The following is a 15095-nucleotide window of genomic DNA, read 5'->3' as shown; positions in this document are numbered from 1 at the left end:
AAGTGTTTTTGAGAAGGTTGTCAAAATGCGCTCATTGGAATGCACTCAGGTCGAAAATAATGCCAATTATGGATACACAGATTAAATAAAAGTGTACTGCTCACATGAGATGGAGCTAGCAACAGAGGTTAGATGTTCCTACTTCCATTGTGGTCCCACCATAGAGCCTGCTTTAGAGTTGTCCCATGAGGCACAAAGTCAGACTGATTTGCATATGGCCATGTCTGAACTGGGGTAGCAGAGAGGGCTAAAGAACGTTGATGGATTAAACCCAGATCTGCTGACTGGGTGTGAGTGTTTGATTGGTTCAGATGCTCCGTCCATCACCACCCCCTTTTGTACCGCTTTGTTCACCATAAATTAGCAGGGTATGCTCAGACGTGAGTCCCTTGCTCACTTTGCCACTGGATTCAAGCAAGCCTGGCTGAAGGCGGCTGGAATGCCAGAAACCGGTCCTAGGAAGTTTGTTTCCGGTCCAGGGAAGGCATGGCTTGGCAGTTCGGGCTGGACTGTTCCCATGAGGCACAGGGTCAGACTGATTTGCATATGGCCATGCCTGAACTGGGGTGGCAGAGTGGGCTAAAGAACAGTGATGGATTGAACCCAGATGTGCTGAGTGGGTGTGAGTGTTTGATTGGTTCAGATGCTCCGTCCATCACCACCCCCTTTTGTACCGCTTTGTTCGCCATAAGTTGGCAGGGTATGTTCACACGTGAGTCCCTTGGTCACTTTGCCACTGGATTTAGGCAAGCCAGGCTGAAGACGGCTGGAATGCCAGTAACCGGTCCTAGGAAGCTTGTTTCCGGTCCAGGGAAGGCATGACTTGGCAGTTCGGGCTGGACTGTTCCCATGAGGCACAGGGTCAGACTGATTTGCATATGGCCATGTCTGAACTGGGGTGGCAGAGTGGGCTAAAAACTGATGATGGATTAAACCCAGATCTGCTGACTGGGTGTGAGTGTTTTGATTGGTTCAGAGTCTCCGTCCATCACCACCCCCTTTTGTACCGCTTTGTTCGCCATAAGTTGGCAGGGTATGTTCACACGCGAGTCCCTTGGTCACTTTGCCACTGGATTTAGGCAAGCCAGGCTGAAGACGGCTGGAATGCCAGTAACCGGTCCTAGGAAGCTTGTTTCCGGTCCAGGGAAGGCATGACTTGGCAGTTCGGGCTGGACTGTTACCATGAGGCACAGGGTCAGACTGATTTGCATATGGCCATGTCTGAACTGGGGTGGCTGAGTGGGCTAAAAACTGATGATGGATTAAACCCAGATCTGCTGACTGTGTGCGAGTATTTGATTGGTTCAGATGCTCCGTCCATCACCACCCCCTTTTGTACCGCTTTGTTCGCCATAAATTGGCAGGGTATGTTCAGACGTGAGTCCCTTGCCCACTTTGCCACTGGATTCAAGAAAGCCTGGATGAAGACGGCTGGAATACCAGAAACCCAGATCTGCTGACTGGATGTGAGTGTTTGATTGGTTCAAATGCTCCGTCCATCACCACCCCCTTTTGTACCGCTCTGCTTTAGAGTGGGACGGTGATGTAAGATCTTGGGATTCTTGGTAGATGCTGTGCATCTGGACCACCATTGCTCTACGATAGTGGTAATCACCACTGATCAATGCTTTATATGTGGATTTGGCAATGGAAATAGTGTACTCCTGACCTCCCTGCAAAGGTTGGATAGCACTCCAACCAGAAATACTGGGTTAAGGTGCAACTGCCAACCTTATGCTTGACCATCAGGTTATCAAGTTATGGAAGTGCTATTTAATTACTCAAAATTAATGTATTTCTTTAAAGTGCCGGTTTAAAAATTAGAGATGATTTTTACTCAGAAATCTGTCTCATGGAGTTTCCTTGTAATCCTTTGTAACATTGCTTTGAATATACACCTTTTACCATGTTGCAATATGTTTCTTAAAAGTTGCAGTCCAGATTATCGACCATAGAAATATTGTTACACATAAACATTGTGTTCTAAATATCATAACATAGATTCTATAATATTTACTCCGACACTGAGACATTTTTGTAAACTATGTTGAGCACATGCTATTTATTGTAATTGTATTTATATAGTGCTCACCACCCCTGATGAGGCGTTGAAGCACTTTTCGGTGAGTAGCACGCTACTCCGGAATCCAAAAAGGATTAGTGGTGAATTAGTTTAGGGAAATATGAGTTAGTTTGAGTGGTGGACATGTGAGTCCGTTAAATGGACTGACAAGGATAATGGAAGAATAGAAGCAAGAAAAGTCTAGAATATGTTTATTGGGAGTTCATAGTGGTAGGAGTAGTTCTGGGATTAGTAAAGGAGAGATGGAGGAAGGAAGAGTCTCTAGAAATGGATTAGGGAGATCTTAGTAGTAAAATTAGTTTTTGGATAAGTTCAACGAGGGATACGTGAGGTAATAATTTAGAAAGGGTTGTTTGAGAGATCACAGTAGAAAAATGAGGTTGTAGTGAATATTCTGTCTGCGACACTGGCGGGGGGCGCTTTGGCCCCTTCACTTCTGAGTAGCTGCAGTTCTGCTCTAGTTTTGTGATGTTGGCTGTAGTAGGATGTAGGCTGAATGCATCACACTCTCGAGTGATATACCTTAGACCTGGATCCAAGCTATCCACTAAACGCTGCGTTGTTAAAGTATGCGTGGTAACGTCATACATCCGTTTGAACCATGGATGTATGACGTTACCACGCATACTTTAACAACGCATACCATTACAACGCAATTTTTACAACGCAGGATCCTTTACAACCAATGCCTTTACAACGCATGACATTACATCGCAGATGCTATTACAACGCATGCCATTACAACGTAAGTATAGGTAAGTATATAATTTTAAACAAAAATGTAATTTTTAAATATTAAATTAATTTTATTTATTAATTTTAATTTATTTTTTTAATGTATTTGTAAATATATATATATATATTTTTTAAATAGTGTAGGTGTTTAAAAATAATATTCTAACTCCAGGGGGGAGTAATAGTAGGGTAAGTGCTGGATAATGGAGGGGTAAAAATTACTATTCTAACTCCAGGGGGTGTAATAGTAGGGTAAGTGCTGGATAGTGTAGGGGTAAAAATTACTATTCTAACTCCGCCACCTTCCCAGAAAAATGGAAACACGCTGAACTCACCGCCCTTCTGAAAAAACCCACAGCGGACCCCACCGAACTCAAAAATTACCGCCCCATTTCGCTCCTTCCATTCCCGGCCAAAGTAATCGAGAAAGCTGTCAACAACCAGCTCGCCGCTTTTCTCGAAGCCAACAAATCCCTCGACTCCTCACAGTCCGGCTTCCGAGCAAAACACAGCACTGAGACCGCCCTCATCGCAGCAACAGACGACATTCGAACTCTACTGGACAATGGAGACACAGTCGCCCTCATCCTCCTCGACCTCTCTGCAGCCTTCGACACAGTCTGCCACAGCACCCTTTTACAACGCCTCAGAAATATCGGAATACAAGAAAAAGCACTTGAATGGATCACCTCGTTTCTCACCGGTAGAACACAGAGAGTCCGCCTTCCACCATTCAAGTCCGAGGCCACTGAAGTCATCTGTGGCGTACCACAAGGATCCTCACTCAGTCCCACCCTCTTCAACGTATACATGAGCCCCCTCGCGACCATCGCCGGCCAACACAACCTCAACATCATCTCTTACGCGGATGACACTCAACTGATCCTTTCTCTCACCAATGACCCCAGCACCGCCAAAACTAACCTACACGAAGGAATGAAAGAAGTTGCCGAATGGATGAAACACAGCCGTCTGAAACTGAACTCAGATAAAACAGAAGTCCTCATCTTAGGTACTTCCCCCTCTGCATGGGACGACTCTTGGTGGCGGAAGCTCTTGGAAAAGCACCCATCCCGACAGACCACGCACGGAACCTAGGCGTTATCCTGGATTCTTCACTCTCAATGAACAGACAAGTCAACGCCGTATCCTCATCCTGCTTCAACATTCTTCGCATGCTCAAAAAAACATTTCGCTGGATCCCCACAGAAACCAGAAAAACAGTCACCCATGCTCTGGTCACGAGCCGACTGGACTACGGAAACACCCTCTACGCAGGCACTACCGCTAAACTCCAGAAGAAACTCCAACGAATCCAAAACGCCTCAGCCAGGATCATATTAGACATCCCGCGCAACGAACACATCTCTGGTCACCTGAAAGACCTCCACTGGCTACCCGTCAATAAGAGGATCACTTTCCGACTGCTAACCCACGCACACAAATCACTCTACGACATCGGACCAGAATGCCTCAACTCACGACTGTCCTTCTACACCCCCTCCCGCCAACTACGTTCTTCCAGCCAAGCCCTCGCCACTGTACCTCGCATCAACAAGACCACAATGGGAGGTAGATCTTTCTCATACCTGGCTGCTAAAACATGGAACTCACTCCCCACTTACCTTCGCCTTACCCAGAACCACCTAGCATTCAGAAAGCAACTTAAAACGTGGATATTTGACAAGTAATCCTCCTCCCCTCCCTAAGCGCCTTGAGACCCTCTGGGTATGTAGTGCGCTATATAAATTCTTTGACTTGACTTGACTTGACAGGAGGGTCAGGGGGGTGTAATAGTAGGGTAAGTGCTGGATAGTGTAAGGGTAAAAATTACTATTCTAACTCCAGGGGGGTGTAATAGTAGGGTAAGAGCTGGATAGTGTATGGGTAAAAAATACTTATATTTTTTTATTTTAAGAACTTTTTTTAATAAATATTAAAATTACTTACATTAATTTATTTAAAGTACTTTTTTATTAATAATTATTTTTATCATGTAATATTTTTTTTTTTTTTTTAAAGAAATAAATGTTTTAATAAAATGATATACTTACCTATACTTACGTTGTAATGGCATGCGTTGTAATAGCATCTGCGATGTAATGTCATGCGTTGTAAAGGCATTGGTTGTAAAGGATCCTGCGTTGTAGTGGTTGCGTTGTAAAAGTAGTCCGTTGTAATAGTTGCGTTGTAACGGTTGTTTCCCGTTCAAACAAACCCAATACCTTGGCAGTCAGCACCTCGTTTTGACGGACAGAAGCTTCAGCATTTCTTTCTCGGCTGCCTCCGAATGAGACCTCTCTGGTCAAGCCCTTTAGGAGAGGTGGTCTTGGTTCAGACGGCCTGGATACCATTGTCAACCGCACTACCTAGATATACACAAAAATAACGTCTTTTTAAAACATTTTTTAATTTGAGTGTAGATTTTGTGATCTTCATGTGAAAGCAACAAGACATGTTAGTGATAAAGCTCAGTTTTTAAATACTCTAGAATAATTTGAAATGCAATAAAAAGGATTTACATCCCTGTATTCTTTTAAAGCCAACTTACTGCTTTAGAACATATGCCTTAAAAATATCTTTTTTCTTTTAGAGTCAATTTACTACCTTAGAACATATGTCAGAAATGCATTCCCTACTTTAAACTAAAGGATTATTTCCACATAAGACTCGCCTAATAATAAAATATTTATTTAGCACTTACAACCATATATTTGCTATTCACAACGCTGTAAACCACATGTATGAGTGATCTGCCCCCTCACTGAAAACATAGATCACTGTTGTGCAGAAATAGGGTCCAGTAACCAGATTACCGATGTTCTTTCTGCCTTGCACAATTATGAAAACATCTACGTCCAAACTGAACGATGCCGTGCTGATATTGGACAAACACCAGGCATTGCTGGGCATCTCACAGTTATTGTTGCACATGGTTTCAACAACTTTTGCTGCCAGACAAAGGTTGCTGAATTACTGTCAATATCAATAATTCCACCAGATACTTTCGCAATTACAACCACGAATTTCAAATAGTTTATAATAATGTGGAAATGGCTGTAATTCATTATAATATTGCCTGAGCCCTTTCAGCCCTTGTTTACCGACCGATATGATTATCGAGGCTTCAATGAGGGTTCATCTATTAAAGCTGGAAATAATAAAATCTTTGAGCCATACAGGAATTAAGCCTCTGACTTGAAGGTTATGTATGCATGGATCTCTGCAGCAAAGGATTAACTTCCTGAGATATCTTTTCTTACTTAAAAGAAGGTGACACAATAGACTTGCTCGAGACCTTCTTTGTTAGCAATGGTTTTCACCCAACAGAAGGGGCAGTACACTTTGAAGCTGCGCCCTCTGGCATACCGCATGGTGCGGTTCATGCTGATTTTTCAGAGCGAAACAAGCTCTTGGCACTAAATCAAACACTTACACTACAGTACAACACACAGCACTTCTCTGTTTCCTCTTCTTTCTCCTCTCTTGTACATCCTTCAATGAAAGAGTAGCTGAATGCTAGGCCCCTTATGCCTCCTGTGGGTTGGCATACAGACTTTCTCTTTGCTAAGTCACAGGCGACAGCAAGGAAAATAAAGAAGGACAGTGAGCTAAATCGTTGTGGTGTATTTGTACAATGTTGCAATACTTTTTGTCCTTTGTTTTACCCCCATTTCTTAGTAGTCCTGGCTTTTATAGACGTTATGTATTCATTTAGGTTTGATGGCAACTATGTTTTCTAAATCAAGTACTTTTGGATTTTGGGCTGGAGAAAATGATTGTATGCCAGTTGATCTAGTATGACAAATTATTAAAGCCCTAAACCACAGTAGCAACTTTACCAGGCATTCCAGAATGTACTCTACTCACTCATTTCACATCACCAACTTCCAGCTTTCCTTTATTCCAAGAGTCTCCAACCGTTTCTATAACAAGAGCAACTTCTGAGCAGTTATAGGTGTCTTGAGCGTTTATTGGTTAATGGTTTTGACTATTGTTGCAGTACAAACAACAGTGATCACAATCTGAGGATTGCTAGTAGTGGTCAATTAATGTATGTCACAATATGAAGTGAAAAAATATTGTCAGTGCCAAAATATCATTAAGTAATATTAACTAATAAAATATCATCAAACAACATATATATAAGTAAGGTAAGTTTAGATCTACTATTCGTAACTTCACTTTAAGTGGTTTGAAGATATATATCTTCAAGCTAAATAGATGTGGAGTTAAACATGTGAAGACAAATAAACATACCCATAAATATCTACCAACATGATATTGCGGAAGTAATGGACACAATATTTTGGCTTGACAATATTTAAAACTCAGTATTGTAGTAGAATACCAACCATCCCAACACATAAGACAGTTACTAACAGCAATGCCAGGAAAGGCTTTATCATTATAAAAATCGTCTTCACAGCTAATGAAATAACTTGCACAGTTGAAAGTGCCTAATGACAAATGGAAATCTCCTCAGCTCAGCTTAAACCACAATTCAAAGAGCATATTTAAATATTCTTTTGATTTTTTAGCATTTTGTTTACAGACATCAGTATATCAGTTGCACATAATACATATGGTTCTATTAAATGTGAACTTTTCATGTTGGGTTGACGCACTAAAAGAAAATATTGCCTTTTTCTGGAAAAAAAAACGTTGCCTCAAAAAATCAGTTTTCGTTCTTGGTCTCCAAATGTCAGCTTGTGATTTCCCTTGAACAAATACATAATATTGACAGAGTCTGCTTCAGCTGCACACGTATTACCATCACATGACAGGGATGCCCACCATAATGCAAAAGATGCCCACGTTATGCCAAGGATGCCCACCATTTTGTCAGGACCACAACTGTGCCATGTCTGCCCACCATAATGCTAAGAACCACCACATCATGCAAGCCATTGTCGTTATTAATCGAAGGTTGGCCACAATTATATGATAGATGGCCATAATTAGGCCAAGCATAAATAGAGTATGGCAATGATAGATGCCATTGCGTCATCATTAGTCCAAAGATGCACAACATATGTTAATATTTCCCACTGTTATACGAATAATAACATTATATCAGAGACAAACCCTTTATATTGGGGTCACCATATATATTTGGTGTTGCCCAACACCGTAAACGGCTTCAAGGATGTGGAAATGTTTTTTAAGGATGGACACACCAACCACACGAACAACACATTCATAATAATGCACATACACACAGATAAGCGTTTACACAATCACACGTACACACATGCACACACCACTACCACCGTCTGAAACAAACCAGGGCATTACCTGCCCCCATCCTCAATCCAGTCTCTGCTCTCTTGTTTACATGTCTGCTAACGCATGTTTGTCACAAACTTCCACTGTCTATGGCAGTCCCACACTCTAGCGACTCCACTCTAGAGAATGCTGGCACTTCTTTTCTGGACAAGTTTTCGTTGGTACTTTAAAGTGCTAGAGTAGGGCTTAACAAGTGACAAATCCCCTTGCAACTGTGCTAAATTGAGAGTGGAGATCGTTGGTCTTGTTCCAGGTATGACAGGCTGTCGCAGTGAGTATTTGTAAATAAGCATGTCAACCTACCATTGGTTTGGCTGAAGGCAAGGCAAGGATGTGTGCAGTAATGCCATCTTCAAAATGACTAGACTGTAGTAAATTACTTCTCCACTGTTCTCCACTGAATAGAATGTACCATGACATCATGGAATGCCTGGGTGTGACTCTGTGCTCACAGTGTCAGTTGGTCAACTCAGGCTGAGCTGCTTGGAGCCTGCTTCTGGTGGGGTTTTATTTATACTTCCTATCTTCTCCTTCTTACCTATCCTAGAAGCAATCTACAATGAAGGAGTATCTACTTACACAGTTGCACTGTGCATCTTCCTTTACTATATAGACCCTCTGAATTTCATAGTGTTCTGGGCTGCCCTTGATGATTTCTGAAAAAAGTTGATATTGTTGTGGCTACAAAAACTTTCCATGTCCCCCTGTGCCACCATCCGCTCATTGCATGTTTCAACAAGGTCTGCATGACATTTTCATTATAACTGAGGTTTAAATGTAATTGTCACTTTATGCAAAACCCACAAAATGTCTAAAAAAAACTCATCTGATTTTGTGTAACTTATATCATTTGACCTTGCACCTAGCGTAAAACATGTAATATTTTGTGATTCCAGCTGAGGACTGGTTCGCACAGAAAATGTCTATCCAGCCGCTACCTTGTGAGACTTTTTTTTACATAAGTTGTGTGCTTGCTTAAAAGAGTCACAAGATATAACAGCAGATAACATTTTGCTATGAAAGATTAATTTTACAAAATTGTCAAGAGATTCATGCAACTTTTGAGGGACGAAAGTATGTATTTTGCATGTGCAAAGTTGTGCTTGACCACATACATTTCTCAGAGTGAGAAAAGCTGATTTGTGAAGTCTGATTTCACTATACCTCAGAAAGGGGTTGTGGTGTCTCTACCCTCGAATCTGTTGACCAGGATAAAGACGAGTTTCTCCTACATGATGCAAACACAAGGAAACAATAGTATGGTCAACAGGGAGAAAGGTAGCTTCAAGACTTAAACTAACATAAACATTGCAAAATGACCGTAGACCTTCCCTTTACTTAATCTAACAATATAGGATATCCGTCAAGTTGTTTTCAACATACTAAGAAATTCCAACGAGGCACCTGCGCACTCCAAACACTCATATATGTACTGCAATGGATTCGATAGTAAATTCATTTTCACATCATTAGAGGGTGTCTTTCTATTATTGCCCAATAATCAGCAATAGTTTTAAAACCCACCGAGAAGATTGCTTTATTTCAAAGCTCTCCCTGGCCCAGTAGCAAGCAAAATCTGCCTTTTGATCCCACCACAAGGGACTTCCCTTTCAGAGCCCATCAAGGACCATGTCACCCTTAACCAGGGGAGCCAAACTACAGAAAACATACATGAAATTAGGGTACATTGACACCAGGAACGGAAACAACCTTCTCCATTCAGCCTCTGGTTTTAGGCGGACATTTGTAATATGTGAGGATGTAAGACCTATTACAGTGTTGTCTGTGTTTGGACCAATGTCAAATGTTGTTCAATGGACCAAGCTGGGAGCTCCTAGATACGTACAAGGATTGTAGAAAAATAAGCCTAAACTGATCCGCACTCTGAAAAGTATCAGGAGAAAGAAATATGGCTTGAGAGAGGGAAATGAAGCAGAGAAGCAAGGCAGATGATGAGTGGCAGAGTTCATGGGGAGAGACAGGATACTAAAGATACGTACTGGGCAAAGCCAACAGTGTTGGCCAATGCGAGAGCTATAGGCTTTGTCAATGTGTTTTAGCCATGTTGTTTACCAGTGTGGCTGCTGTCCAGCATGGTTCAAAGTTTGTGCCGTAGAGGAGAGTGGCGTGGAGTGTCGCAGAGTGGCATAGAGTGGAGTGGCGCAGAGGGGAGTGGCATAGGGTGGTGTATAGTGGAGTGGCATAGTCGAGTAGAGAGTCTTAGACTGGAAAGGAGTAGAGTGCTCTAGAATTGAGTGGCGCAGAGAGGAGTAAAGAAGACTGTTGTACATTGGAGTGTCGTATAGTGTCATAGAGTGAAGAAGAGTGGAGTGTCTCAGAGTGGAATGTCGCAGAGTTGAGTTTCTTAAAGTGGAGTAGAGGAGTGTATGGTGTTGTAGAGTGGAGCAGGAAGTTGTAGAGTAGCATGGAGTGGCATAGAGTGGACTGGCGTAGAGCGGATAGGCGTAGAGTGGAGTGGCATATAGAGGAGTGGCGTAGAGTGTCGTAAAGTGGAGTAGAGTGTCACAGAGTGGAGTGGAGTACAATGTTGTAGAGTGGCGTAGAGTGGAGTAAAGTGTTGTAGAGTGGAGTAGTGTAGAGTGGAATGGTGCAGAGTGGCATGCATAGAATGGTGCAGAGTGGAGTGGTGTAGAGTGGCATAGCATAGAGTGGAGTAGAGAGGTGGAGAGTGGCGTAGAGTGTTGAAGAGTACAGTGGTATAGAGTGTGGAGTGGAGTAGAGTGAAGTGGCATAGACTGGCATAAAGTGGATTGTCGTAGAGTGGAATGGCATAGAGTGCAGTGGTATAGAGTGGAGTACAATGTTGTGGAGTAGAGTGGAGTGGTGTACAGTGGAATGGTGAGAGTGAAGTGGGTAGAGAGGAATGGACAGTGTTGAGTATACTGGAGTGGAGTAGAGTGGAGTGTTGTAGAGTGGAGTGGAATAGAGTGCAATGGAACAGAGTGGAGTAGATTAGAGTGTCAGAGTTGGGAAGTGTGTGAGAGTGGAGCAGAGTGTCATTGAGTGGCATGATGTAGAGTTGAGTGATGTGATGTAGAGTCGCATAGAGTGAAGTAAAGTGGAAAGTCGTAGAGTGGAGTGGTATAGAGTGGAGTATAGTGTTATAGTGTGCAGAAGAGTAGAGTGGTATAAAATGGAGTGGCGTAGAGTGGAGTAGAGTATCTTAGGGCCAGATGTACCACTCTGGTTTCTGGTGGCAAACAGGAAATCAGCCAGTTTGCACCTGCAAAAAAGGTGTCCAGGCATGTACAAATCCAATTTTGCGAGTCGGTGACTCGCAAAATTGCGCTTGCGACTCTTGCTATTAGGAAGGGGTGCCCCTTCCTAATAGCGAGTGTCAATGCCATGTACTATTGTTTTGCGACCACATCTGCTGACCCCAGCAGGCCACCATCCCTGGGAGTGCTAGCCATTGTCAATGGGGTCGCAAATTGCAACTGCCTCATGAATGTTAAGGAGTCATGTAATTTGCGACCCCACTAGGAATTGCAAACAGTGTCTGAGACACTGTTGTACATACTGTTTTAGCGAGCAGCAAATTGCAAGTCGCTAAACAGAATGTTCGTACATCTGGCCTTTAGAGTAGTATGTCATAGAGAGGTGTATTGTATAGGGAAGTGGCGTTGAGGGGAGTTGCATAGAGTGGAGTGACACAGAGTAGAGTAAAGAAGAATGTTGTATACTTGAGTGTCATATAGCACTGTATAGTGTCATAAAGTGGGGAACAGTGGGGCGTTGTAGAGTTGAGTTTCTTAAAGTGGAGTATTGTAGTGTAGAGTGTTGTATAGTGGAGTTGGGTGTCACAGAGTAGAGTAGCATGGAGTGGTATAGAGTGGAATGGCATAGAGTGGATTGGCATAAAGTGGAGTTAAGCCTTATTTCCCCTTATTTCGCAGAGATCCCCGTGCACGTGAGGGGGGTGAGTGACCGCACCCACCAAGCTCCTTTTTCCCCCTTTTAACGGGCCACTGACTGTGCCCCACCTCTTTGTGTCCAACAGTCAGAGCGCCACTTGACAGCTTCTTCGCCTCTGAGCAAGTGTCTATAAAATGGCACAGGTGCAGAGGGAAGGTGCTCCCTTTGAGAGAGCGCCAGTGCACATGTATGCCAGTACAATCTATAATTCAGAACGAGCTGTGCAAATGGGTGTACATGCAGCTGTGCCCCTGGAGTACTTTTCTTAAAATGGTCTCTGGTATTCTGTCACCCACACACACCACCACACTCAGTTCAGTTGTTTGCTCACTGACCCAGACCTATAAGCAACACAAAACCTGGCAGACCACGTACCTACCCCACCCTCTGCGCCGTCCCGCCTTCTCCCTAAATGAGCCATGCTCTCTCCTCTTCTGGAACAGAGAACTACACCAATGGTTTGCTCACAGGCTCTTTGAGCGACATTTCAGAGCAGCTTTGAAATCTCTCTGTTAGCGCTGATAGGTAAAGACTGCGGCTGACAGGGAAGTGAGCGCTCCCCACTCAACGTCACAGCATTGGCAAACAACGTACGTTTCCCACTACTGTGAAATAGTACTAGTGAATAAGCAGATTCAGAATTCGGAATTCACGTTACTGGCTCTTATGGATGAAAGCCATACATAACAAGGTCTATACCCAGCCAAATGGACACAGATTTCAAAGTACACAACCAGGGTTAAATGTGCTTCTCGGTAGAGGCTCTTCTGCTCGTCAAATGCCTTCTCAGGCAAATCAGCCAGTGTTCAATGCTGAAGAGTTTTAATAGCCAGCTACAGCCCAGCAATCATGAAACATAATGAGATGCCTCAGGCGTCCACCAGAACACTACCTGGAAACAATTCTATTTGATAAGAGTGCACTAGTCATTCATGTGTTCGTGTATTCTCTCGTTTACAGACAGACAACGCACAGGCAAACTGTAAGCAGAAATCAAGATCAGAAAGGCCATGATAGACTACAGTCTCACTATTAACAGACATCCTACAGAAAGAATTGATAGACTAAGCAGACAAACAAAACAATAAACAGGAATACTCACAATCAGAATAAAGTAAGATACATGAGATCCATTAGTTATACACCAAGACTACAAAATTCAGAGAAACAGACTACGGATAGAGTCAGACAAACTCCAACAGGTTACAGATAGCTACTGAGATAACAATACACTGCTTGATGAATTGGTGCATGGATGGATAGCAGCTATTTGCGCACATGCTCAAGAATCCCATCTCTTATTACCTGGATCTTATAATGGATGTGCCAGCACTGTCATCCTCTCTGGATCTGTTGGCCCTTTGGCTTATGAGAATATGGTTCTTTAGTATCTTGGCAGGAGAACGTTTATGAGTTTCTGTCGTGGTGCTTCTGCTCTTTGATGGCTTCTCATCGGATTCGGTGGACCTTTGAGTTGAGTGGGCTGTTGATGGTTGGCTGCTCCACATGGGAGAGAAACCTCTGTGGAAAATTGCATGTATTGATATGTAAACTTTTTGTGCATAGAAACTGGTTCAGGGAATAAAGGAATTGTTTGTGCTTAGGGAAACAATTTACACAGAGTGTATGAAGAAAACAATGATGCCAATTTTTATTGAGATTGACCACTGCCCAGACTACCAGTCTTTTCATACAAGCCTCAAGAATGTTATGACCTACGAACACTACTGATGGTTTTAACCGGTGCACTGGATATAAAGATTCAAATAAAAGGTCAAATGTGGGTCACTTGGACTGAAGGCATCATTAAAATTAAGATGCATCTTCTGGTGGTACACTGTCACAAAAAGTGTGGGGTGAAATGTATTGGAGCAAATAGCAAACATCAAGCGCTTACTTGTTAATGTTTTCATATTCATCCTTCGCAGTCCGCCTGGTCACTGGTCGGCTTTCGCAACGCCCCTCACTGGTGATGGCGCTAACAGTGCATGTGTATTCTGTGTTGGCTGTGAGCCGCCGGGCAGTGTAGGTGCGCTCGGTGCCCAGGTAAACCACTTTCCCATTCAGGCAAAGCTCATAATTAAAGAAGCGACCCAATGGCACTTTTGGGACATCCCAGGTAATGAATATCTCGCAGCGGCCCACAACGTAGAGGGTTAATTTTCCTGGGGCATGCTCACCAGTGTCTGTGGTCCTAGCCTCTACAAAGGCCTTCTCACCCCTTCCTTTACTTGTACAGGCACATACACTAAAGGTGTAGCTAGTGTCAGGTGAGAGGCCTCCCACAATGCAGCTTAGTTCCTGTGTAGACTCAACAACAGAGTTCCCCCTGTACACAGTGTAGCCTTTAATGACTCCTTTAGGCTCTGCAGGTGGAGCCCAGCTCAGCTTCAATTGGCTGGTTGTCCGTCCAATGACTCGTAGGTTCAGGGGGCAGCTAGGCAGTGACTCCTCCTGGGTAAACACTGTAACGCTACTGCGAGGGCTGTGATCTCCTTCGGTTTCCATGCAGAGGGTAAAGCGGTACTCCTTGCCTGGCTTGACACTAGAGAAAACATAGCTGCTCTGGCGTCCATGGTAAAGCAGGCTATCTTTCTCGAAAAGCCTGTCAATAGAAAAAAAAGACAGTCTTAACCCATAAGAAAGGAATGACCTGACACCCCTCCCCACATTTTATTCCCTTTCCATCCTAAAGCTGTGCTCTGTGCTCTCAAGCGCTGCACTGATAATCTCTCAGACAGGCCTGTCAGAGTAGCCTGGTATTCCTTTATGACTTAGCAAAGGCAAGAAATAACTTTGGTTTCCCTCTTTGGACGCGTCATAGTAGCGAATATCCAGATTTAGAACCTGGCTTTCATGGTAGTGACTTTCAGTGACAACCACGCATAACCAATGCTTCAACAGTATTTGGCCCACATATAGCTAAACAAGCACACTCCATTCTTGTAGAATGTTGTTTTGCTTTTGAACTCAGTACATTTCTTGCTAATGTGTGACATCACTAAAGCTGTAAATTAACATGACAAGATTTAAAAAAAATGCTATATGATCA

General features: G+C 43.2%; 1 protein-coding gene across 2 annotated transcripts in view; it reads right to left on the bottom strand.

Moving 5' to 3' along the window:
• LOC147710479 (uncharacterized) overlaps positions 1 to 15095 on the bottom strand; it is a 183323-nt gene that overhangs the window by 17810 nt on the left and 150418 nt on the right. For both annotated transcript variants that reach the window (XM_086921162.1, XM_086921164.1), the window contains exons 8-11: positions 13941 to 14648; positions 13349 to 13564; positions 9272 to 9335; positions 5044 to 5187 (exon numbers count right to left, since the gene is read on the bottom strand). In XM_086921162.1, the coding sequence (XP_086777288.1) occupies positions 5044 to 5187; positions 9272 to 9335; positions 13349 to 13564; positions 13941 to 14648 (1132 nt within the window). The remainder of the gene's footprint in view (positions 1 to 5043; positions 5188 to 9271; positions 9336 to 13348; positions 13565 to 13940; positions 14649 to 15095) is intronic.

Source organism: Lissotriton vulgaris, chromosome 5 (genome assembly GCF_964263255.1).
Source record: "Lissotriton vulgaris chromosome 5, aLisVul1.2, whole genome shotgun sequence".
NCBI classification, from domain to species: domain Eukaryota; kingdom Metazoa; phylum Chordata; class Amphibia; order Caudata; family Salamandridae; genus Lissotriton; species Lissotriton vulgaris.
Note: the sequence above shows the minus strand (reverse complement) of the source record. Positions and strands in the feature narration are given on the sequence as shown.